At 41.4% G+C, this 26,845-nt stretch overlaps 1 protein-coding gene across 1 annotated transcript in view; it reads left to right on the top strand.

Annotated features, from left to right (window-relative positions):
* Nucleotides 1–26,845, top strand: part of RFX4 (regulatory factor X4) — a gene marked incomplete at both ends in the record, with an annotated part of 96,015 nt that overhangs the window by 6,668 nt on the left and 62,502 nt on the right. The window contains 3 exons of the mRNA XM_082014331.1: nucleotides 12,181–12,267; nucleotides 20,601–20,661; nucleotides 26,130–26,253. Coding sequence (XP_081870457.1) covers nucleotides 12,181–12,267; nucleotides 20,601–20,661; nucleotides 26,130–26,253 — 272 coding nt within the window. The remainder of the gene's footprint in view (nucleotides 1–12,180; nucleotides 12,268–20,600; nucleotides 20,662–26,129; nucleotides 26,254–26,845) is intronic.

The raw sequence follows: 26,845 nt of genomic DNA, 5'->3' as shown, positions 1-26,845 counted from the left end.
GTTGCTGTCTCGGATGCTCACAGGAAAGTGAAATCCTTCCTGTCCGTCTACAAATCTTAAGCAACACAGGGGAAAAAAAAAATCCTGTCTGGCCCTTAAGATCACAATGATTTGATAGGCACTGTAAAAAAACAAACAAAACCCAAACAAAATGTAGCATGCTGTCCTGTGAGGAGAGGTGACCGCTCCTGCGATGCGTGTTCCCCAGGTACACCGCTTGCCCGTCGGATAGAGGGCATGGGCTTCATTGCAGCCCCTCACCCCCGCCTCGGCGCAGCCCCTCAGCTCCAGGTCTCTGCGTGTCAGAGCTGGCTGAGCAGAGGGTCAGAGATTTGCTGGCTCATGTGCTTGGCACCCCGGGGTTAGCAGGAGAGGAGCCATGCCCAGTGCCGCGTGCGAGATGGAGATCCCCTTGGGGACAGACGTGGCATGAGAGCCAGACCAGGAATTCTCACGCTGAGCATGACAGGTCTGCAACACCTGCAGATGTGCCGGTAAAAGGCTGCTGCTTCCGGGCCTTTCGGGGTCAAGGGTGCAAATGAGCTATGTTTTATATACCAAGGAAAATTTGGGCTATGAGAGGCTGTGTACAAATGGCACGTTTGCCGAACGGCGTGTTGTGTTTGCACGCCAGCCTGTGGCCCAGCTGGGCCTCCTGGGTGCTCACTGCGTGACTCCGTAACGCAGCGACCTGGAGGAGGAGCGCGTAAGAGACCTCCAACGTCCACGGCAGAACAAGGCAGCTGCCGGTGAGATTTACTCCGTGCCTCGTGCAGGCTGAGAGCAGGGACACCCAGACGGGCCCTCTGCTCCTCCGTAAACTGCGCCCTGTTCTTCCTTCCTCCCGAGTGGTGGCCATAACAGATCCCGCTGGTCGGATTGACTGGCTAGCACAGGTCTCCCAAGGTTGGAGCTAGCATTCCTCCCCTAAATGCGGAGTCGTGGGGACAATACTGGTGCAGGGGCCCCTCTAATGGAAACATTTATTTTTTTTAAATGAGTTGTGGTAGGGACAGCAAATGGCCTCCATTGTAAGGAGGTGGGGAGAACTGGGGAGGACTGCATTTACAGAGCAGTTTAATCACATGGATGGAGCAGCGTGTTCACCTCTCCTCCTTGCTGGGTCATTTCCACTTTGAGCTCCGCAAACAGACTGTCTATTGAGCAGTTAGTATTCAGTGCTGAATATTCAATACTAGACTCTTGTTTTGGTGAGTCTTAGGCAAAAAAAAAGAAGGAGGAAAGAAGACTTCTCTTTTTTCTCATGTTCCCTCCCTGAGTTTGCTTTGCATATTGTTCAGAGGAGACTGGAGGCTTCTCGGAAAGGCCAGGCTCCTAGTTTTAAAAGCACTGGTCTAGTTTTGCAGTACTTTCTAAGGGATGGGAAGAGACAGTGTGGAAGGGACTAAATCCATACAAGTTTTATGAATCTGTAGGTCTAAGCACTTCAGGACTGAGTGAAGACTTTCCAACAGGCACATTTATGTTGTAAACTTAATAATAGCATGAAATGCTTGCTCTATGTACACAGATTAGTTCTGAGAGGTACCAATCTTTGTGGGGGCGTGTTATGATGATTTATTAATGTTCTCTCCATTAGTTTTGGTACGCAGATATTCTCTGGGTGCATTTTGAGAGCTGAAAGAAATTTGTTTCTGTCTAGTTAGTGCCATATTTTCTCACAAAAATGGTTGTGAGTAATGTAATGGCTGCATCCTTTGAGAGTCGTGAGCAACTGCTAGGTTTGGAACAGATGTGCATAAAGTGAGGAAAAGTGGCCACCATTTGGGTATATACAGTATCTCTTTCCTTTGATTCACACTCTTCTTCAGTCAAGTGGTTGTCTCCTTCTTACTGCTATGATTACATCCTGACACATGAGTTTTCTTTGCACATATGTGTCTGTCTTTTTCTCTTGTTCTTTGTCTGCCTGACCGGATGCTGTTTCCGATGAGAGATACTTACCGTAGTCCTATTCCTTCAGGAGCTGACCTCTTCTCTTCTGATTTAAAAAAAAGATCTCCTCTCTATAGTTACTCCTATACCTTATTTTTGACCATGCCCTTTTCCTTGTCATTCATTCTTTTGTTTCCTTTCCTTTTCTTCTTCACCTCCTTTCCAACAACCAGCCTTTTCCCTCTTCTCTCTTCTCCCTGAGCCCCACGGCCAGCATTTCTTCCATCTCTCACCCATCTCGCATCTTTTTGTTTTGTCATCTTTGTGGGCCTGTCTTGCTGATGTACTACCATTTCTGTGCCAAATTGGCTTGTTTGCTGGATTCATCAGCTCCTGAGGCAGAAGGAAGCATTTCATGGGCACTTGATGCAAATCCTGTTTCTTGTTGAGTCACCGGCTTCCCGTTCAGCCAAATGACTCCAGCCTTGTGCACTGGTGAAGTGGAACTGAAATAAGGACTTGAGGGCTCCATGTCTCCTCATGCACACTGGTGAGCTGAGGGACCACAGCAGCAGCCAGGAATGTTTAACCCAAGAGCTAGTGAGCAGAGACTGCTGTAGAGTAGGAGTGTATGAGATGTTGTGCTAGGTACCCAGCAGTGAAGGCCCTCCTCTTATGAGCTCTCTAGTGTGCCTCACATTAATTCTATAGAGTAAGAAATTAACGAAATATGGGGCAAAAGGGGCATCAAGAGACTGCCCTTTTTTCTGGGAGAGAATAGGACTGGCAATAATCAGGGGGTGTGTTTGCATTTTCTCAGAAGGAAACTGTCCTGGTTTCAGCCAGGATAGAGCTGGTTTTCTTCTCAGAAGCTAGTGTGAGACTGTGTTTTGGATTTGGGATGAGGAACTGTTGATAATGTGCTGATGTTTTGGGTTGTTGCTGAGCAGTCAAGGACAGTCCAGCTTCTTGTGCTGGCCTGCCAGCAAGCAGGCTGGGGGTGCACGGGGAGCTGGGAGGGGACACAGCCGGGACAGCTGACCCAGACTGGCCAAAGAGATATTCCCTACCATCCGACGTCATGCCCAGTACATAAACTGGAGTTAGCCAGGGGGCGGAAACCGCTGCTCGGGGACGGGCTGTCGATCACGGGGTGGTGAGCAATTTCTGTATTGGGCCTCACTTGTTCTTGTACATTCCTTTGTTGGTATTATCATTATTGTTCCCTTCTTTCTTTCTGTCCTATTAAACCGTGTTTATCTCAACCCACGAGGTTTTTCCTAATTCTCTCCCCCGTCCCACTGTGGGAGGGAGAGTGAGCGAGCGGCTGCGTGGTGCTTAGTTGTCGGCTGGGGCTAAACCACGACAGAAACATTGCAGCTAAATTGGAGACTGATAGCATTTACGTTGGTTCATGCAGCAGACCCTGAATAACTGAGGATCTATAACACATCATGTCGTAGAAGTGTGAGGGTACACGTTGCTGTATGCAGAGTTGGTGCTTGGAAAGCACGCATGTGCAATTACCCTCCTGATGAAAAGATTGGCTGTGTGTCGCACACCCATGTAGGTTAAGTGCTGTGGGAGAGGTGAATTGGTCAGATACTGGTGCTTGCACCAGCTTAAATGATCCTAGGTGAAAATGAGGAAATGTCACTGCATTGAAATTGGACCAGGTGATGTTCTCTTCCCTGTTAAACAAGGAATGGCCTTGATGCGGCAAAAATCAAGTGGTGGTTTACTGGTCTGGTGAAATTTACTTTTCAAAATAAAATGATAAATAGCATCTGTTTGTGACTGGGAGCAGAAAAGGGCTACTTCAAATTAGCATGCATACTGAGTTTGAAATGCAATAGCAATATGATATGTGATACCAGAGAAGGGAATGGATAGGACTTTGAAGTCCCGTCTGATCTGGGTTGGAGGCTGCCCTTAAATGCCAGAATCAATATGCAGAGGAGTCCTGTATTCTAGGCTTCCTGAGTGTGCTTCATCTACATTTGGGATGCAGCTTCTTAATGAGGAATATTGTTGACAGGATACTTCAAGTAAAGTATCACGTTTAGGTGAACTTCTGCATAGTACACAGAAACAAGAAAGGAACATCTCATAAATTCCAGTTTTCCTACCCACGTATTCTAGGTGAGTTAAAAGATGATGAACCATGGTGCTTTTTGTTATATCAGTTTAAATATGCAAGTTTAAAGCATGCCAATTTTTTAATAACCCTTATCAAATGGGTTAACAGAAAATCAGTACTAGGAGTAAAGACCTGGCTAAACAAAACAAAAGAGCTCTCACAGGTCCAAGAGTCATTCTTTGCATTCTTATGGTATCATGGTGAATTTCACGATGCTTCACCAGAACCACGAGTCAGAGAAAAAGGACAAAAACATTCCTGCCAACATCTAGTAAGTGCCCTGGACCAATGTCCGTTAACCCTGAAATAGTTCCAAGAGAACTGTATGCCAAGAAACAAGAACAAAAGAAAGGACTGCAACAAGAGTGCCTGACATTTTGCCCTGTTGGAAATGAAATAAAAAGTTAGATTAGCAAACAAAGCACCAAGGTATCTGGCAGCTTGTCAGGATAGCGGCTCTACCATCTGCACCAAGGCCATGTGTCACTGTCATCCCTGAGGAGCAGGTCTCTTGGAAGAACAGAAGATGGCTATGCAGGACCAAGGAGGACACTAGCATGATTTCCTGTGGAGCTTGAAGATGTTCCTGACAGCTCACACACTGTGACTGAAGGATATGTGTCTTGCCAGCTGATGGCAATGAATGAGGCAGCGAGGAGCAAAACCAGGCGCTGGTCCACCTTGATGGTCAAAGAGGAGCTGTTTTGTGAAGGAGGAGTGTCTACGTGATGGAGTAATGGGAGGGAACAGCAGTTGGATGATGACCCTGATATGGTCTCACAAACCTTTCATTTGACAATGGAGAGGAGGGAGATTACATCACCTATGAAAGCCTAAATCTTTGAAAATCCCTGTGTGTGTGACTAGCTGTCCCTAATAGCTTGTTCTGCTTGATTTTATTTGATTTTGCTGAGTTTTTAATGCACTCCATGGGAGCCAGTGGCTGCCAAGCTCTGTCATGTAACAGGCACATGGTTGTTCATAACATTGTGCAGAGGCCAGGCTTGGAGATCTTGCTCAGGTCTTAGCTTTATGGTAGATTGGCGTTTCCGAGAAAAGGTGATTCTCGTTTGCTTTCTTTTGAACAGTGTGGTTCTTGAAAAGCTGCGAACGTGCTGCTGTAACCAGCCCTCGCAGCACCCCATCAGCATTATGCTTCTCAGGTGGTGGATGTACCTACAACCAGCAGTGCTGTGCTGCAAGGCATGTGGGAGGGTTGGAACATGAATCCTCTGCTTCTAGTCAGAGCAGGTGTGATGTGCAGCAGTTACTAGAGCAGGCTTTGAATAGTTTGAGGGTCAGACTTCAGGTTTATCTCCTACTCCTTACCGCTGACAGAAAGGGATAGTCTCTTTTGCTTTTAAGGGACTATTTTAAACTAGTGACTTGTCTTTTAAGTCGATATGACTACTTGAACCAAGACATTGAAGTGTTGCAAGGTGTAGTTCTCATTTGTGCCAAAGAAAATCTTAGATGCACTGGCTCATTTTTTGCTTTACTTTCATTCACGTGGCAGTTAGAAACTAGGTTTGCAGCACATTAAGGGATAGTCAGGGCAGACACACTGTTCAGACATGATGAATTTAACAGCTGTAGAGGTTAGAAGCTCTCTGTCCACAGCCATGGTGCCACACAGACAGCATGAACAGAGGGTTTGTTGGGAGGTGGCATGTCTCAGACCATGTTCAGCAAGATAAGCTCTGCAGAGGAAAACCTCAATGGATCATGCAGATCTCAGCATTTATTCTGAGGCAGACAACAGAAGCAGCTGTCAGGGAAGTGATGGTTTTCCTGAAAAAGAAAAGATATAGAATGTTGTCCCATCAACTCCACTGAAAAATTTTGTAATAGATATGATACCTGGTTAGCACCATGGGCTAGCAAACTAGAAACGGGAGGTTCCATGACCTTCGGTCAGCCTCCTGAGCTTCTGAGGTACTGCTTTCACTTGCTAAATCTGCTGTTTGCAACCAATTTCTCTTGGCCTAGCAGCTCAGATGAGCAGCTAGGCCGTGTTGCTGGCCAGCTCAGAACTGAGGCACTTGGCAAAGAGATGCTGCAGGAAGAGATGAGAAACTCTTCCCTCTGAGAACAATGAACAAATAACTCGGAGGGGTGCTAAGACTCCGTATGCATAACAGGAGTTACTCTTCTGTCACAGGAATGGTGAAATTAAGTCTGTCGTCACTTCTGAGTATTAATTTTTCCAAAAGGTCCTCTTTTAAATCTGTTAAAATTTGGTGGTCCCTTTATATTTGCATTATCTACATCTTATATACCTTTGCTCACAGTTACTTACTACTTTTTTTCTACATCTGCCTTGAGGAACTGGGGAAAAAAATTACAAGAGCAGCCATGAATAAAAATAAGGAGTCGCACTGTTGCAGTTGTGCCATCCAAGGTGGTACATGGCTCAGGTAGTGGTTTGGGTCCTGGCAAATGTTCTGTTCTTATTCCAGTGGCAACTCTATTTCAGTGACAAGCAAACTTCTGTGGAAAAAATGCCGGTCCGTGTGCCGATCACTAAGTAAATTGTCATGCTTGTTGGCAAACTGCTTTAAAATTTGGAGTATGGCAGCCAATCTAGACCTGAAGGCGTATGACAGGGATTTCCGTGCAACTGCTAGGGCTGTGGTGAAAGAAGCCTATGGTGATTCTGCAAGCTGATACTGCGATTACCAAAAGCCTTGACTGTCTTTCTAGGATATGGGGGTTCTCATCTTGTGCAATTTCAGAAAAAACAGCGATTCACCATTATGCCAGTGATACGACCACATCTGGATCAGAGGATATGGCATAACTGGGGAAAACCAGTTCTGTTAGTACCACTGTCGGGTAGTGAGGTGAGGCAAAATGCAGGTCAGATTAGGTGACCACAGAGTTTCATTCTGCCCATAAAATCTCTTAATCTCCCTTTGGAACGCACATGTACGCACATGCCCACAGGGCTGCAGCCCCTCCAGCTGCTTTTGCCATCCTGCTTGGTTGCCGAGCAGGACACGGTTGGTCTCAAAGGCCAGGAGAGGCTGTGATGACAGGTTGTGCTAATACTGCAGCAACTCTTAACCCTGCTGGCAGGACAGCTGCAGAAGCCGCTGCAATCAGGCCCACCTCCTCTTCCCTTCTGCAGAGTGTAAGGTGGCTTTTACACAGCTCTGCACAGGTGAGAGCAATGAATGCTTTCTTTTCTGGGCTGAAAATAGGCTAAGCCACTAACCATTATACAAACAAGAGGGTGTAATTATCTCATTAAATGTACTGGCACTATGCAGGCACCTCTGCTGCATTCTCTCACCTCAACTGAGGCTCTGTGTAGGGAGGAGCCTTTCAAAGGTGCCTTCCAGGAGCAAACGCTTCCTTCTGAAGGAGATAATGTGTCAAGATAATTTGTCAAAGATACAGTTAAAAAACAGTTTATGCTTCTCTTTTCTGATAGTTCATGAAACCTCCTGCCCCTGAGCAGCTCTCTTGTGTTGGTCTCTATTTCGGAGAGTCCCAGGCCTGACTTCCCAGCTCAGTGTTTGAAGAACCATACAAATAAAAATATGCTTTTTGACATGAAGAGAAGAGGAGCCTTGGCGGTGACAAAGGAAAGCCGTGCAGGCCTCTGTTCTGCCAACTTTTGAAAACAAGCTGAGTTTAAACTTCTGTTGTTAAAAGTGTGGTGGGCACATTTAATGGAAGAGGAATACTTTCATGCTTGAGGTTCAGTGGCTGTGTCAGTCTTAGCAGGATGAGGATGAAAAAGAGCAGAGGCAAAATGAGGACCAGAAATAGTTCCATAGTGCTTTTTAATCCATTCTTTAGCGCTTCATTGGGAACAATTTATATTTTTTGTCTGTGTCATAATAAGTTAGTCTGTCAGAAAATTGACACTGGGAAAATTATTGTAATTTGAATAACCGTCTCCTTTCCCTCATGTTGGAATCCTGCAGAAAAGACAATGTATTTGTATTCAGTGATGATATACAAAATTATATAACAAAAATGGTAAGGCTGAGGGACATAGTTGTGTGCTTCATCATAATTCAGTTTTGATCTTTGCAAAATTAAATAGTTGATATAGTATTTAAAGGTGCATCTTCAAAACACCATTAAATACACCTTATTTGTATTCTTTGCTAATAAGATTGTAATAGTTTCTATACTGTGTCATAGTACAGAGTTATCAGTACTACTAAAAACTACCTTTTACTACTAGATATTAATTAATCTATTTATTTTGCCCAGATGTTTTTTGGCTAGCGCTGATCCTTGCTCAAACCTCTGTGCTGGTACAGCTGAGGGTACAGTATGCTGGGGCTCAGGGTGGGAAGGAGTCCCAGAGAGCAGGGAGAGGAAATGCCTTAAGACTTGATACACTGAAAATGCAGCGAGTAAAAATACATCCTGCATGAGACAGGGATGTATTTCCTTTTGTTCTCACAAGCACTTCCCACTAGAAATTTGGGGTTTCTGTATTTTGTGTCAATGATTCATCATTGTTATCAGGTCTGACAGGCAATTCTGCTTAATCACCACCTGAACTCTCTATGTTCCATGACTGTTCCTGATGTGAAATCCTCTCTATGTGAAGTTTGCAAGGTCCAAGTGCAATAATTTAGGCTTTAATCACATAAAACTTTCCATACCGTGTGACTCAACGCTTGTCTAGAACAGTGGCATAGCGTGATTGGCGTCAGCCTTGGGAGCAAGCGGTGAAGCCTCAGCCTGGCAGCACCAGGGTTTAGCCACAGGCGTCTTCCTCCAGCTCTGCAGCCGGGCTGCCTGGGACCGGCGGCGGTGCAGCCATGTTGTACACCTGCGTGTCCTGAGGACAAGAGCATTCGACGTGTGCAGGGCTCTACCCAGTCGGTCCGTTATGCTGGGGCAGGATCTAATGGTACTAACTCTGAAAGAACTTCTAAAAGTCAGGCTTACTTTTGACTTTTTGTTTGCTTGCCTCTTTCTCTCTCTTTTTTGTTTGTTTGTTTTATTTTAGGCAGGTGCTATCATATTTGGGATCTGTGGGCTCCTGAAGGGAATATTTTACATTTCAGCAAAACTGTGATTGTATTTTCTTTTATACCCGAAGGTAGTCTTATTAATATTGGGAGTTGCAAGCTTTGTAAAAACTTTTTTCTTCATAGAAAGATTAAAAAATATCTACTTATTAAATGAAGATATTTATTAGAATACTTATTTATTTATACTTGCATCACTCAGTTTATGAGATAATACAGCCTTTAAATAGTTAGTTGGTTTCATCCCATTTTGTCATCTGCCAAATAATTTGACAAATTTGCTGTAAACTCCCTGACATTTTTGCTCAAAAGAGTTAGTTTTCTTCATTCTTTGCTGCCAGACAGGTCATGTATCTTTTCAGGCTTGAAGAATTTCTATCAGCTATTTAAATGCAAGGCCACAAAGACAAAGCCAGACTCAGGCTGCAGCGAGCTGAGCTGGGGTGATTCAGCACCAAAGGAGTTGCAGCACGTAATTAAGCAGTAACTGCGCCCTACTCCAGAGACTTTGTATCTCGCAGCGTAAACCCCCTGCTTTACCCGTGAAAAAGGGGTATATGTGCAGTTATCGGAGACAGGATGTGAACAAGGATGGTGAAAACTGTTACGGAGTGACTCTTAAAAACTTTTTTTTCCTACTACTTAAGCAGGGAACGTGACTCAAGATGGCTGCTGCCAGTTCCCTGCTGCCGAGGGAAGAGGATGCGTCCCAGCTTCCCAGCTTGCGGTGCCGGGAGGAAAAGAAAGGGCAGAGCTGGGCATCGGTCTCTCCTTGGCACTAATGGCAGCCGCCTTTGCTTGTACTCCCTGCAGCTGGGCTCAGAGCCAAGGGAATTATATACAGCCATGGCTGTGCACTGAGAGGAGGAGGAGGTAGGGTAATCTTTCTCAAGGCTTCTTGCACCTCTCGCTGGGATTGTCCTAGGCAGAACGTTTCTCTTCACCTCAGAGTGATCCGTGAGGATCCAAGCTCCTGTCCCCCAGCTCACGGTACTAAGACAGGAGAGGAGAGAGGCTATTAGCTCAGTTTTAGGGCAGTAAAAGAAACCTGGCACGAAGCAGCCATACCGTTGTGTTGGCCCTTAGACAAGAAGGCAACACACCCCCACCCGATGCAGCTGAGCAGCATGAGAAGGGAAAGCCTCGAAGTCAAAGGGGCTGCAGGCTTGTGGGTCAGTAACTGAGCAGGAGCTGATTAGATAGCACGGGCCTCGCTGGCAAGTTTTAAGTTGTGGTGTCAGCAACCTTAAAGTGATTTTTATACAAGGCCGTGTTGAATTTGATGGGAGAAGAAATATCCTGAAAAATCTATTGACAACAAGAGTTATTTTTGCTGATTTTCAGAGAAGTACCGCAAAGGAGCAGGCTATAGGGAAGAGGCAGCACGGCCATGAGGCTCCTTAGGCACGGGGCAGTTTTGACGGTGAAGGAGGAAGACGCGCACAGGGACACGCTTGTACCGATGGAGGCAGCACTGCAGCGTGCTCCTGCTGTGAATACGTGGGCAAACAGGCAGAGGGAAGGGAATGGCCTGGAACTGCCACAACCTCTCGTACTCCGCCTGAAAACCAGAAGTGCACAAAGCAGCGGTACCTGGAGTCTCGTGGCAGGGCCTGGAAATCAGCTCTGAAGGGCTGGCAGCAGACCCTTTCTGAAGGCCTACGCAGATGCCATTGCCCTTTTGTTTGTGTGGAAGTGGAGAGTGTCTGTACAGAGGAACACACACAAGTTTGTGCAACTGCCTGGGTTTAAAAAGCAATTTTTTTCTGCAGGACGTATTTGGCCATGACTATTTATATATTTATTTATTGGCACCTAGTGCTGAAATGAAGTCATACCAACTTTTACCTCTTATAAACCAGATGGGCAGCTTTCCCAGGACACTGGGCTTCTGCTTTCCCTTCAAGCCTGCGGCTGTAATGGGCTTTCTCTGGCTGGCAGATTGCTGCATGCGCTGTGCTGGTAGCCTGATGTGTCTGGGAGGTGGCTTATGGAAAGGAATCTGCAGCCATTTCTCTGTCTTTGAAGGTGTTTCTGGCTCTGGCAGTTTGCTGACAGCGAGGCCTGTTTTCCCTTATTTCCTGTGCGTCTCTTCACTCAGTGGGGCTGTTGCCTGTCGTAACTCATGGGGTTACCTTGCAGCCTTCCCACAGAGTCCTTTTTCTTGCTTTGCCCACAGGGAGCTCTGTGAGCGTAAGTTCACTTCTGCCCATGTGCATGCCCTTGAAAAATAGTCTTATGAGGGAGGTCAGTTTATTGTAGCAATGTACAGGGGCTCCAGACAAAACCAAGGACTCGTATTTCATACTTTGTCTGAGGAAACACATAGGCAAGTACAACTTTTTCTCTGAAGACCTGTAACAGTGAATTCTGCTGACCTGGTGCATCCTCTAAGGTCATCAGGGGAATGTATGTTATAGCTTCCAGAAAGAGGAACAGCAGAGTCAAATCAATGTAATGCTGTCCCTCATCTGCCTGGTGGAAATAAATAGAAAGTGAGAATGGAGGAGGACAGGAGTGGTTGAGTACCCACTCAAGTGGAGTGACAAGGGTTCGAGTAGCTCAGTGGCAGCTGTCTCACTACTTTGGACTCCTACCAGCACGGGAAAGGTCTCGGTGGGGCCTGGGACTCCACCAGGGTGAATGGGGTTGTAGGGTTGGACTTCAGAGAGCACGCTTTGCGCCCCGCTGTACCAAAAATTTACATGACTCCATTTTACACACATGAAGAGTCTGTTCAAAACCAGTGGATATATTCGAGTACACAAGTCTTTGCCAGACTAAGACTTAGAAATTAATGCAATTTATGTGTTTCAGTTGCCCACGAGATGAATTTTTTTTTAAGGTATCATGTGATAGGGAGGGCAGAGAATATCCTGAGGAGCTTTGTTATATGCATAGAAGTGTTTCAGCCTCTGTCATTTAAAAACAAACAAAAAATGAAACTAAAGAGCAACAGCTAAGTTTGAAAGCAAGAAAGGATTTTCTTGTAAAATAACCTCAGACTGAGCATGTTTTAACAGAAATGTTACAGAACACCATCTGTTGAAAACTGGTGCTTTACTTTGTTTTATATGTTGGAAGTTTATCTTTTTTATGCAAAGACAAACACCAAAAAAGAGCATCTTTGTTCTTTTGCAGAGAGTTGGATTGAACGATGTCTCAATGAAAGTGAAAACAAACGTTACTCCAGTCACACCTCTCTGGGGAATGTTTCTAATGATGAAAGTAAGTAACTTGTCATTCATTTAAAATGAGTGCAAATGTGTCCGAGTGCTAATTTCCTGCTGTATTTTGCTATATCTTGGTGATATTTTTAGTACTCTGTAGTTTGAAGAGTCAACTCAACACATCCAGTAGTTTTAATAATTTTTTTTCTGGAATATTGGCTATTTTGCGTTATTTAAAAGGAAGTAATACTATCTACTAGTTAAAACAACCAGAAGAATTTGTGTGTCACTGAATAAAGTTTGGATGACCTCTAAAACATGCTGTTACTACTAGCTCATGAGTAAAACCATCTGTTTTTCTTTGCACTGGTGAACACCATGCATTTGAAATATAGGAAAAATTGTACTGTTTTTAAATACTACTGTATCACATCGTACACATAAAATTTTTATTTTAAGAATTAAACAATAATCAGATCAAAAAAATCATATATTAAATCATGATATTGCTTCCTTTTTAGTCATAGAGATGAAACAGTTATAAATCTAGCTGATTTTAAAATTGCTATTTTTTCTTATCTTTTCTAGTTATAGTAATTTTAGATCTTGATTTTTAACAACAGCAGATAATTAAAAAGACACCAAAATACCTTAAAATAACCTAATTGTTTCTTTTTAAAATTTTAAGACAATTTTTAGTTTACCCTTTAGTTTTCCCTGTTTATGCAATTTCTAATTCTACTTAATTTGCCTAAATTAGTTTTCCTCTCTCTACTTCATATGTTAGTTCATGTTACAAGACATTAATGCAGACTGAATTCTTTAATTCAGACACACATTTTTGTAATTTTCAAGCACATAAGTATAGAAAACAGATTTTAAATCACTTCTTAATTGCTGAATGTCCCTTTTACTTTTTTTGCATTTTGAGAGAACTACTTTGTTTTGATATCACAGTAAAATTACGTGCCTTGCAGCACAGTGTTGTAGAGGATCATGGCATCTGCTATATTGGGGCCCTACTTTTATTTGTCCAGGGATCTCTTCTGAGGCAAGATCTCTTCTGAAGAAGAAAGGAGGTGTTTGTTAGAAACATGGTATTTATTCATGACTCCCAAGCTAACAAGAGTGGATGAGAATCCTTAAAGACAGACAATATAACTTGGACAGGTTTGGGTTTTTTGGTTTTTATAAACTAAGGAATTGGAAATGAGTTAGTTTCTCTTTAAAAATAAAGTTGTAGTGAATTGTAGTGAAAACCAAAGAGTATCTGCTTGTTATATTGCATTTTACGAGAACCTGTGAGACTTAGCAAATTTGTTTCACTCTGATGCTACTGAGAAAGTGATGGAAAGAATTTGTAATAAATGAGACATGATTTCAGACTCTTAATAGGGTCAGAATTCAGGATTCAACCCTATTGACTTTAGTGAGATTTTCCTTAGACTCACAGTTCAAGACAGTATTGTCAGGGTAATTATTTAGCACCACTAGCTATATTAAAAAAAATTATAATGTCATAATTAGAAGTCTCCTTCTGTGTTCTTTCTAGATCTGTTACCCTAAATAGGTTGTAGCAGAAGTAGTGGTAGTTTGTTATATGTGCATTCAGTTTAAATGCAGGCATGAGAAAACTTCCACATATCTAGGGACAGTAAGAAGTGGACCTGCATGGATTAGCAAGAGCAGGTATTTCAGACAGTGGCATTGAGAAGATCAGACGGTTGTTCTGATACTGTTTTCTGGTACTGGAATTAAGGGGCAAGTGATGATAATGAAAGGCAGCAAATTTAGAACTGCTAAAACAAATAAATACATTTATCCCACAATTTGTGTGCAGAAGACATTGTCACAGTATATAATAGAAACCCAAATGAGAGTGAGAGTTGATTTCATCTAGCATCCTTTTTAATAGCCAGTTCTTCCAGATGCTTCTTTTGCACTGATACCAGCATTTCTGCGGTGCAGATAAGAGAACTAATCCACCTGAAAAGTCATCCTTGTTTTGGGAGGTGAGGGGGAAGGAAGAGTGTGAAGACGAAGGAGTAGGAAAGAAAAACAAGCCACTTGCCCAGCAGCAAGGAGACCAATAATCTGTGAAATTCAGAACAAACTAGAAGTTTCACCTTAGAAATCATTATACTATGATTGGTCCTTTCCAGCCCTTGAGTTCTTTCTAACATTTCTCTAACAGTGCCCACACACCAACCAAGCAATTTCCAAACCATCGTGTCTCTCTTTGTCCAGCCTCTGTCATACATTTACAAACAGCAGGAGGCAGAATGTTTTGAGAAAACCTATGTAACTCTCCGAGTTCTTCAGAATGGTGGTCAAATTGCTGTTGTCATTGGAGCTCCAGTTTTCATCTGCAGCCAGAAGAAGGCATCATCCATCTTTCTCTTGACTACTTAGTTTTTTGTCTCTAAATACATTATGTAGCTATTGGCTGGACTCTAACAGAGAAAATGTGGCTTTGGTGTTGGGAGGTTTTTGGTGGGTTTTTTTTTTGCCTTGCATCCAGTGAAGACTATGAGAATTTGCACTGTGAACTGATAATGTTCTCACTCAGTATCCTGCTTGCTCTTGTGACTATTTTTTTCCTGGATGTTTTTAGAGTTCATAGGGTTTTAGGACAAGAGTAATACTTTTGTTGTCTCCTTTTCTATAGTAGAAGTATGCTACAGAACCGTACTACAGGCCACAGGAGTCCTCTCCAATCTTCTATTCTCATCCAGACACCTCCAGGACTCTTGAACCTGCATTACACTGTGAAGGGAAGCAGCAACTCACAGCTGTGGATTCCCATGGTCTTGCTGCTTCTTGGGGTGCTTCTTACCCTCTTGGAACTTTTTATGACCACTCCCAAAAGACAGCTTTTATATTCTAATATAAAAATTCTAAGTAAATTTTATTTCATTTCAAGTTTTTTAAATAGTCTTCCTTCCACTATTTCCACACTCTACATGTTAGTCAAAAGATCCACAGGAAAAGGGAATGGTACAACCTCATATCTAATAACTAAAAAAAAAACAAACCGTCAACATTTTCTGTGTACTTTACTTTGAGCAGATTCTCCAAATTGAAATAGGGGTCTGGAAGAATACAATTAAAGGATTTTGGAAGTTTCAGCTTCACTTCTCTGGGGAAGGAGTCATGATGTTACGTGATGAAGTGGAAGGGTTGCTTGTCCAATTGTTTGCGTATTAGATATGCAAATGTGTAGACAAATGTGCAAAAGTTCATAGGTGATAAAAGAAAATATTCAGACTACTTTTTGCACTTCAGAAGCTCAAAATCCGTGTTCAAACTAGCTGAAATGGAAGATTTATCCAATAGTTTCTTTTTTTGTTTGAACTAAACTTCTTATTCTTCTGTTGGAAAAAATGTTTAAAAAAGAGCTACTTGATTTCATAGAAATTTTCCTTGGGAAAAATTCTTTCTTTTTCAATCATACCTACTCAGTTAGAACTATGCTCCCATGTTTCTCAGAGGTTTTTAAAAAAATCCCACTATTTTAAAAGCATGGAATACATGCTAATGAGCCTGAATCTTATTTATGGCTACATGTAAGTAAGAGACAAGGTAGCTTCTTACTATCAATTAATTTTAGCTAAGGGCAAATCACTTCTGAGAACAGTCAGACCATGGACCACAGGAGCTACAGAGGAAGACGCTATTTCTCTGAAAAGTGTGGAGGTATCTGAACTAAGGGAAGGATTTTATCCATATAAAGCTATTAATAACATATTAGCTCCTCAGATGTTCTCTGAGACACACAGAGGCAGCACTGGAAAGTACAGTACTCTTTTATTATGTCCACAGTGGAAATCAGAGCTTTAACTCCACTTCAGTTATGACAAACAGACCAACATCAGCATTTTAGAAAAGGGTGTACTAATGTGGGGTCCTCCCTTTGTGGATGTTCCACTTACTGTGTTTAAGGCAGCATGCTTGAAGAGGTGCTGAGCGTAGCTCCTATTGCCTCCACGTCTTGGTCCAAGAAGCAAGAAATCCCTTGATCTGTACTTAAAACAAGCCAGCAGAGTTAGAGGATACTAGTGAGAGTTCAGGGAAAGCCACAAACATATACACAAGGGAAAAAGAGAACTCTGCTCTGGTGGCTTTGAAACAGAACTTTGGAAGGAGAAAGACAGAGCTTTTAGCAAAGAAACTTCCACAGAGTTTGGGAAGAAAAAGATTCTCTCATATCTCTGGGAGCCAAGAAATACTATTTTTCTAGTACATTGATGATCCCAGTTTTAAGTATTTTTGAAGGCCTCTTCTCTGCTGAGAGTTTTACTTGCAATTGTCTAAGCTATTACCTGCTTTCAGCTTGGGAAACCTTCACCAGGTTTTCCACCCAACCAGGTACCTTGAAGATACCTTCCCTTGGAATGCCAGTAGTCCTCCTACTGGCAGCGAACACATTAGATCTGCTCCTAGCAAACGTTTCTCCCTGAGGTGCTGTGCAGCTGCCGTATGTGTGAACACCCGCAGCAGTGCATCAGGAGCAGGGTTTTTCCTTATGACTTCAAGTCCTTTTGCACTGATCACAGAAGAATTGTCAGCTCTGTTCTTTGACAGTGCCTTGAAGCAAGACTGCTTTTCGGTGTCTTTATTTCCTTTCTTTATAAAATAGAACGGGCTGTAAAAGTGTCAAATTTTAAATGGTATGGGTTCATTTTAATCTACAGTGTTGTTCTGATGGGGACTGATAAAATGACAGGCCACAAAGTAAGGAAAAAAAGCATTCCTTACTTCTTTCATGTGGTACAAACAGATTTGGGAAAAAGACCTGAGTCAGGAGTTATGCAAAACATTCCCTGCTCAACAGGGAAGACATTAAAAGTGCCCTGCTACCACCTAAAATATAAGCAATAGGGATATTTATTATTTTCTGCTAGTTAATTATCTGATTAGATCATATTGTTAAACTATACAAGATAGAATAAAGTGCTTGTATATGTAATACCAAAAGCTTGTATTTCTAGGTCCCCTCCATTCCTATATCACGGGCAATTCTTTCCATCTGTTTAATAAAAACGTGAAAGTTTTCAGAAAATAACTATTTTAGCCAACATCTAGTGAAAATGAGAAACATTTTGGCTGACGGCTGGTCCATTGGCCAAAAAAAAAAAAAAAACCTGTTTTCTGGTAGTAGATTTTGGGGATATACAAGCGCTAACTTTGTGGAAAAAGTAGTTTTGCTGAAAATCCAGTTGTTCAGTGGGTGATATTTTGTTGGAAAATGGTGCTTAAAGAATTTTTTAAAATAAGCTCAAAGTCCATTATTCTCCTTCTTGGTTTTAAGGGACAGTTAATGAACAATGCTAAAGAGTTTTTTGAAGAAGGATCCCCAGGAAGCAGACATACCTGACGAGGAAGATTTAAATTGCAGTTTAGGACCTTATTGGTAGTTTGTGTTGTTAAACCAAATCTTTACGTGAGAGGAGCTGAGTATAGCTGGCTTGTAGTGTGTCTGAGGGCAGGTTGGGCAAAGCACGTGCTCACAGGTGCTCGCTCTTAAGGTGAGTGAAAAATAGCTGGGGGAGGAATGGAAAGGTTGTAAAGACCCTAATATAGTATAATTTAGATATTGGCTTGATGTCTGATAGAGTGCCACATGTCCAGGGGAAAATTAAGTCTAGTTAACACAGGTGAAAGCCATCTAATAACAGACCTTTGAATACTAGCACCCTTAAATCAAGAAAAATAATACAAAATTTTATTCTGGGGAAGGGGGAGTAAGTACCTCTTGGTTTCACTGGCAGCAGTTTAGGATTTCTGCACCTGAGTTAGATGAGGGGTTATTTAGATCAGTGGCTTTCAGCCTTTCCAATTGGCATCTCTCTGGCAACTTCCAGCGAGGTAGAAACCAGTTGCATACTGAACTTAAACCCGTGGATGGTAGGCGTTGATGCTGATGTTGAAAATACTGATTAAGAAAACGGGTGACTTTCACCTGGGAAGCAATAACCTTAATTGGAACGAGAAGGCGGTGGGGCACAGGAGGAGGACTGGGCCCCCAGGTGCTGCTGATACCTAAAGGCAGCAGCTTTGGTGGTTGGACCTCGCTGTGGCATCTCCCTCCCTGCAAGAGCAGAGGCCCGAATCCCTGCGGCTGGTAGAAAGGTGCTGCAGTGGCCTGTGTTATGGGTCCCTGTTGGTGAGGCCTGTGAACCCCCATGACTGCCAGCTCTAATTTTTATTACTAAAGCAGGGGAGACCCCCTGCCCTAGCCAGCACTTCACCCCTGCAACTCTTTGCTGAGGCGTATCGTTTTTAACTAGTCCCCTTTCACTTTTACCTCAGGAAGGGTTGGGAGGCCACTGGCTGCTGGGCACCCACAAGGCCTTGGCAAGCTAGGCCAGCCTGCTCACAGGTGAAGGAAGCTGCAGCAGCCCCTGTGTCCCAAGCCCAGGGAGCTGCCGTAACTCTCTCTCAGCCCTGCTGCCTATTTTTTCTCTGGCCAGGTCGATGGGGAAGCCATAGCAGGATGCAGGACTGGACTGGGCTCTGGTCAGGCCGCCTGCCTCTTGTCCCTCCAGGGCGACCAAAGAGCCTTCCCTACAGGGGCTTGCTCACCCTCCCAGCAGGTGCTCTCACACCTCTCAGCTGGACTCCCTCATCCCCTGTTGCCTGGAAAACTGTGAATCCCAACCCAGAAGGCTCTTCCCACCTCAGAGCAGGGCAGACATGGCCAACCCCTCCTCCCCAGGGGAGGCTGAAGTCAGGCATGCTCTTAGGGTGTCCGTGCTGTCAATTAAGGATAAGAAGGGCAAAACAGTTGGTGTTGTGAGAAGGAATGGCCTTGACTATTTTATCCACTCAGTGCTTTAAATCCGTGCTGCACGGCTCTGCCTCCCACTATGGAGAAGACATTTGTCCCGCTGCCGGCGAGGCCAGGGGCCATTGTTGAGCATCAGCGGCCCACAGCAGCCACGGCCGCTCAGCATTCAAGCCCTGTGTGACGAAGGTTTGTTGCATGCCGACCGTTTGTTTAGGAAAAACAAATGAAAAACACAATTTAAAAGTGATTTGAAATGTGTATGTTGGTCCTATGCGCTGAATAAAAGCGGGCCCCTGAAAGGCAGGGAAGGAGTGTGCAGTCCAATAATTAGAGGCCTATTGTCATGTAGATGCAAGAGGGGCTGCGCACAGTGTCTGCGGGTAACTGTAAATCCAGATTTTCCTGACATTCAGGGGACAGGCCTCACAGGCTAAAGGATGTTCAGTTAACACAACTTGCCCTATGTGTAACAGAAGAAATATTGTGGCGCGAGGGCTCAAGACATCGTTTTCCGAAGTGGGGTTTTATTTGTGTGCACGGGTTCTTGGGACTGCACAAAAGGCCTCCCAAAGGAGTCTGGTGTTCAGAGGAGATAGCCCGGCTCCCTTAAGGTTCAGCATCCTAAAGGCTCACTTAAATAACTTCTAAAAGTTAATTGTATGAAGAAATAAAACTTGCAGCATGGTGTACAGGCGCAGTGGTTTACCTCGTTTTTTAGGTATCAAAGCCTTTTACACTTAAAGCTGTCATCAGGGACAAAGTTATTAAAATATCAAACTGTGTTTGGTACAACACCCTTTCCCAAAGAATATCCTTGTGGAGATGCTGATTGTGCTTCACTCTCAGCTTTCACTTAGGAATGCTTTATATGCTTTACAAATCACAATTTAATAGGAATTATTCTAGACATACTTTTAAATTGTTTCAAAGAATAATGTGAACTGGAAAAATCCAGTATTTTAAGCTGGTTTTGTTTTGATTCTCTTTTTCTTTATTCATCTTTTATTCAAGTTTTGGAAAGTCAGCAAATCAGAGAATTACCTTGGAAATAGTTAATGAGGAATACTAACATTAAAATTATCTAAAAAAATAAAGTATATTATAGAATGTTTTTAATTTCAATTTTTCTTGTTCAGAATTAATCTTCGTAAACTTGTAAACATCTGGTATATATCATATGTTAGGATCACAACAGTGGATGAACCCCATTATGTTAAATGCCTCATCTAATACAAATCTTGGGTAAGGCAACTGTTCCCTTAAAACAGGTGAAAAACAGGTTTTTATGTTCTGACATCCTGCTAGAGGTCTGAGAGTCTCCTCTTTTTTTTTTCCATATAAATTTATCCTTTCCAATGTCACTATTCGTATGCACCACTCTGCTCTGGCTAGCAGTGATGTTTGCAAGCTTTATTGCCTTAAGCAGTATCTACAGACACTAGCTTAGGAAGCATCATTATTTACATTTCCACAATTTAGCAAATATTTTGGGAAAGCTTTGACACTTGAGAACATTTTTGATCAGATTATTTCCTTACCAGTTCACAAATGACTGAGTGATACCCACCGAAATTACTAAGTATTTTTTTGTTTCTTAACAGATGAGGAAAAAGAAAATAATAGAGCATCAAAACCACACTCAACTCCAGCTACGCTGCAATGGTAAGATGCTTTTTAAAAAAAAACATCAAGAAAACCTGTTAGTGTTTTTCTTATCTTTTTCCCAGTTGAAGTGAATAGAGGTCTTGGACATCTTAGACAGTTCTATACATACTTTCACTGCATGTGTTTAATTTGCTCATTAGCATCCTGTACAGAATTTCTCAACACATGTCTTACTCTTATGGGATTTGTTTGAAGATATGAAACCTCTGATACAGTATAGGAGATCTACTTGGCATATTTGTTTTCTACCTTGCCAGTTGGTGATTTGTGGTTTGTCATCATTGTTGTATTTATTATGGAAAGAAAACTGAGATTTTTTTCAAGATTCATGTTTGTTTCAGTGCATGATGAAGCCCACCTTTACTGGCTGTTTTACTGAAATGAGATCTTTGTAATTTAACATAGAAGACAACAAAAGAAGAGAGAGAGTTTGAGGTTTGATTAATTTGCCAAAATCCCTTGCAAATTTAGTGAGGAGAAAAAAGGAAGGGTAATTATGAAGAGAGAATGGAGAGAAGAAAGTTTGTGAGTCAATCTACTGTGCTATGAAAAATGAATAAATGCTCTTCAGTGTAATTTACAGCAGTATTTTTGGCTACATGTTCTGTAACGTTACATATACTTCTGACAATCTCTTTCTATAGGTTTTCGCTTAGACTTTTGTTGACTTTTCCCTTAATTTAGGTTTTTAATTCTGGTTTAACTTTCTTAGTATTGTAAGGTTCCTTGTGTGTGGCAGAACAGAGCTCTGTTACAGAAAATCCTCGGAGTATACTTATCTGAAAAAATTCTTACCTTGCTTTAAGTCTTTTAAAGAAAGGCCTTTACTTCACCTGTAAATATTTATCATAGTTTTCTGGATGAAAACATAGATTATTGGGGGGAAAAAAAGTGATTTTTAAAGCAAAATGTTAGCAAAAATATTTTTCTGCTTCTTTCAGTTTCTTAGGAGACCTAATGGAAAAAACAGCAGAGAATAATTAATCCAGTGATTTTTTTTACTCTTTTTCTCTGCCTGTGAAATTCTGTGATTTGTGAAATATGGATAAAGAGGTTTATAGATTATTTCATCTGTATTTGCTCTTTAAAGTTGATAGTTAAATTTTAGATTTAAAAAACCCCACAAAACCTGTGGGTTGATTTAGAATAGGTTGCTGCAAGTATCCAGTGTTCTGCCTTGAAGAAACTTGCAGACACTTCCAAGTGCAAATACTGAAATATGCAAATATAAATAAAGGCATTTCATTCTGAACTATTGCTTCTTTGCACCTATTTGCTTCACCAAAGTGCTGTTTTTCAGAAGTTCAAGAAAGGTGAATAAAGAAGTGAAGTCACGACAGGCAGAGAGAAAATTGTTAAAATAATGGTGAAATGTCATAGATGTATTTTATTATTTTTCCATTTTTCATCCAAACAACTTCAACACAGTTCAAACAGGATAACAAAGAACTACCTAGCTAAAATAAAATAGCAGGCAGGCCTTACCCATCCCAAATTCAGAACAATGTTTATTTTGCAGTAGAGTCAGTTAAGAGTCTTTTCAAGAGGAGCAAATAACGTAGTAGCCAAGAAGTCAGAGTTAATTAGAACATGTCAAGGATACTGTTCCCAACAGAAAACATGCAAATACTGTAAACAATCCTTTGCCAAATACCGCCCAGCTTCCCCAGTCATAAAGGTTAGTAAATCCCTAAACTCCTGGGATATTGAGCCCTGTTGGAAGGCAGTGTGCACGCTAATGCTCGTTCAGCAGTGTTTACAATAGAATCCTAGAATTTTCATTCTGAAAAGGCTGCTTACATCATCTTCCCTTCTCCCTTGCTAGTGTACTGGCTTAACTACCTGTCTGTTGTGTTATGTTTCTTAAGCATTTAGGTAGATCAGATATTCTCCCAGTTGAGTCTTTTGGAGCATCTGCAATTTCCTCCATTCAATTTTCCACCCAAAAATACATGAGGGAACAGAAAGCAAAGAAGAAACAATTTTAATTTCTTCAGCTGGTGTCAAACTTAATTATTCAATTGGCTCATTTTTTAGTAGACTTGTAGGTAAAAATTTCCCAGCTTACTAGCCATACCATAGAACAGTTTTCTGGTGGTTTCCACTGGCTTTTTAGCCTATGTACTGCAGTTTTGAATTGGTATTTCCTGCAGAAAATGTGATACTGGGTTTGTTACACTAAAAACAATTACAAGCTCAAAGGTTGTGGTCAAATTGCTAAAATTGCTTTGTGTGAAGATGTGGAGTTTCCACTGTTCTGGAAAAACAGACACATTAGCATCAGGTTGTTTGTACCAGCAACCCATGGGTCAGTAAACTATTGTGGTCAGCTGTACAAACTCTGCTCTGAGTGCTTCTTGTAGATTTAGCTTTACATGTTCAACAGTTTAGCCTGCTTAGGCCTTAGACCAAGGTTTTGCACAGTGAAGAAAGACAGAAGACTAAATTTACCTGAATATGCCCTGGACAAGCTTGTGTTCTACCCTCCTACTGGAATCTCTGGGCCAGATTCAAGTGATGAAAGTGGTGAGGTAAATTATTGACCAGATTTCAGGATAAAGTATCAAACTTGCCTTGTTCAGGCAAATGGAAGCACCACGATTGTCTGCACTGTTTGGTGTCTGCCATGTTAAAGCTGGTTATGTTTTTACTGTCAGATGCTACTATCGTTTGCAGCTAATGAAGGCAAGAGTGTGTCAGAGAACAGAAACAGAGGAAACATAAGTAGCAAGGGAAAAGGAGGAAAGTAGTAGGGAAAGTGAAGTAAGACATAAGGGAAATACGTGAATTTTGTCACACGGTTCATATTGCCATCCCTTATTAGTTACTTCTTGTCTGACATCATGCTGAAAAGACTGAACAACATCAATCCCACGGGGATCTATCCTTAATGTTTATGCCTCTCTGAAGGCCAAGTACATTGAACGCTACAAATGAGGAGGAGGAAGAAGTAGCTGAAGATCCCAGAAGCATGTCTGTACGACTGTCAGCCTGACTAATTATCATCTTCCTGGAAACAGGAATCATGTTTTTGTTTTGTTTCGTTGATGACACAAAATGAAGTGAAAGGCCTAGTAAATGTTGCATTACTGCCAAATCCATCATAATTGGGGAAACTACGCGAGCTTAAGTTTAACTGTTTAAGGCATGAATATACCAATACCTAGTATCCTGTGCTTATCCGGTGTTCCTGTGTTCATTATTATCTGTAAAGCTATAGCTTGCTAAACACGTGGCTCTAAAACATCATTTCATTGATGAACTGGTTGACCAAATTGTAAGTGTGAAACGTTATTTTACCTCAGTTTGGTGTGTGTGTGCATGTGCGTGTCTACTTCTCCAAACACAGAATTATTCAAAGCACGGAAAGCCTAATTCTATGCAGTTTGGTGGCTTACAGAGTAAGTGCTCCGAATAATAACAGTATTGTGAAGCTAAAGTCAACAAAACTATTCTATTTTTTGCAACATTCATAAGAAGAGGTAGAAAAGAGGAAGGTAAAACACTTCTAGGTAATGGATTCTCCCCAGATTAGTAGTTTCACAGAAGTTGTTGTAATGCATCAGATTTAATCTGTTCTAGAATCCTTTATGTGATTAGCAATGGTAGCATCACAGTTTTTCTGTTGCCTTCATACCTAAAAACAAGTCTGTAACACTACAGACCTGACTCTGCTATAAAAGAATCTCATTTAATCTAGAAGTATATAAGTATAAAGAGGGAAACAGTAATAGGGACAGATAAAATCCTCTAGAAGGATTACAGGTTTTAGTTCTATACTGTAGTGGTACAAAAGGTCTTATTGTGAACTACTGGATTTCACATGGCTTTATTAGGACATTTAAGAAGTTATATATATATTATTTCTGATAATGATTTGTTAGGTAGAATATTGAGTTCATTATCTTTCTATAATACTATAGAACGAAGCTGAATTCAAAATATGATAAAGTTGTTAAATAAAAGACAGGAAAATAAAAGAAGTGGAGCAAGATGGCGTTTTTGATCATTAAAAAAAAAGTTCAGGTATAATGGAGCATTGTTCAGTGTCAGACTAATGACTCCCTGTGAAAGAAAGGAGAAAAAGAGAAAAATTCATCAGATATGAACAGAAATAATTAACTGCTTTTCTTTCTGTCCTGTCTTGGTCACGGAAGCTGACATTCCAATTAGCAGCTAGAGTATACAAACGAACTCTCCAGTCTTTGAAAGGAGGTTTTGTTAAAGCGCTATGAATTTGAGGAAAGATGCCGTGATGATATTTCTGTAGAAACCAAGGAAGAATAGATGTTGCCCATACAAACTGATTCCATTCATCTAGCTGGATATCTTATTAAAATAGTTTTCAGTCACAAATTATCAGGATAGCTGAAATGGAAGGTAGGTATAGGTCCTGAAAAAGGCAATGAAGGAGAGAAACTAGATATTTGGAAGGTGTTCTACAGCTATCAAATGACAAGGGGTCATTTGTTGTAAAATCGGAAGTTTTTGAGAACATGTAGTATTTTTCTAGCACATTTAAAAGGAAGTTGCACCTACCTTCTCCTAGCCAGCAAGGCAGACAAGCACATGTGTAACTATATATGCATATGAGTGACACCATAGATGACAAGATTCATCATGGTTTAAAGTTAAGTGTGTATGTAAATACCTCTTGAACTTTGTTGGATCAGCAATCATAAAAATGTCATTTCAAAGGAATATTTCTTCTAATCCATAGATTTATAATGAGCCCAGATTCAGATTTCAAAGGTGAAGCATACGTTTATTCATATTTGATGCATAATTTAAAATTTTATAGTTGTGTGTTTGCATGTGTAAATGAATAATAGTTTCTACAAGGCAGAGGAGGATATTATTTCACTATTTTATTCAGCATTGTATTCAGATCATAGACTCTTTTTTCACTTTGTCCATAAGCAATAGCAAGAAAACATTATATTGATATGACTTTGTGCACATTCTTGAGCATTTGCAAATAACTTGCTTTAGCCACATCTGCTTCTTTAAGGTAAGCAATTTTGCAGCTGGACAGGAGTCAACCAAAGGTGACTTATCCTGTAAAGAATGAGAGAATGCTTCCCCTCAGTGAATGTTTGTTGTTTCATAGTTGTACATATATTTGTTTACTGCAGGATGCTTTTAGTGTATAACAGATTACTAGTATATTTTTTCCTAAAAATAACACTTTTGGAGCATGATAAAAACCCAATATCCCTTTATTCTAATCTCAACTTGCCTGAGAACTCACAGCTTATATTTTTGATAGCAGGCATGAACCAAATGAAGCAACTAAGCGTTACAGAAGTGAATTTGAAGGAGCAGTTAGAAACAAAGCAGAGAAAATATAGTAGACAAGCAGAAGCCAGAATGTTTGGTCTTAAAGATGCAGCTTTACATACTGTTTACCATAGAGGACATCCAACATACTTGCAGTTCTCTCTGTTTGATATTTGCTTTTTAAGGTTGGAGGAGAACTATGAGATTGCAGAAGGTGTTTGCATTCCTCGAAGCGCTCTCTACATGCATTACTTGGACTTCTGTGAGAAAAATGACACACAACCTGTTAATGCCGCCAGCTTTGGGAAGGTGAGTCTAAACAGCCCTCACTTGTTTCAGGTGAATTTGGATTATTGAAAAGAATTAAATCTTCATTTACCATTAGAGATAGAGGTATATGAATGGAATCTCTTATGTATTCATGCTATTGGACAAAGGCTAAGATTTTAAGTATTTTGGCAGTTGGAATAATTTCTAATCATGACTAAGCTCCAGAATACACTACGTTTTTTCTATTACTTCAGTCTCCAGCCTAGCTGACAGTGACATGGTACACAATATTGGTAGCCTGGAAGTCAAATAAAAGCCAGTGTAAACACATCTGCACTGGGACCTGCACTACTTTAATAAATATATTTTTTTTTTAAAATAGAAGGGTAAAATATCAGTCATTGACTTCTGGTGCCTGTCTATGCCATTCTTGTAAGCGTGATATGGAGATCCGTGAATTAACGATATCAGCCTACACTGGGAAATTCACATAGTGGAGTACAATGCCTCCAGATGCGAAAGTCCAGAAAGAATCTAACGGCATTTGTGTGGCACTGCAGGTACAGACTGCTAAGTTATCATTGCACTGTGATTCCTTATGCTTCTGCTTTCCAGTCCGGCTCTAGTAAGA

The sequence above is a fragment of the Phaethon aethereus genome (assembly GCF_964289735.1).
Source record: "Phaethon aethereus genome assembly, chromosome: 1".
Lineage (NCBI taxonomy): Eukaryota > Metazoa > Chordata > Aves > Phaethontiformes > Phaethontidae > Phaethon > Phaethon aethereus.
Note: the sequence above shows the minus strand (reverse complement) of the source record. Positions and strands in the feature narration are given on the sequence as shown.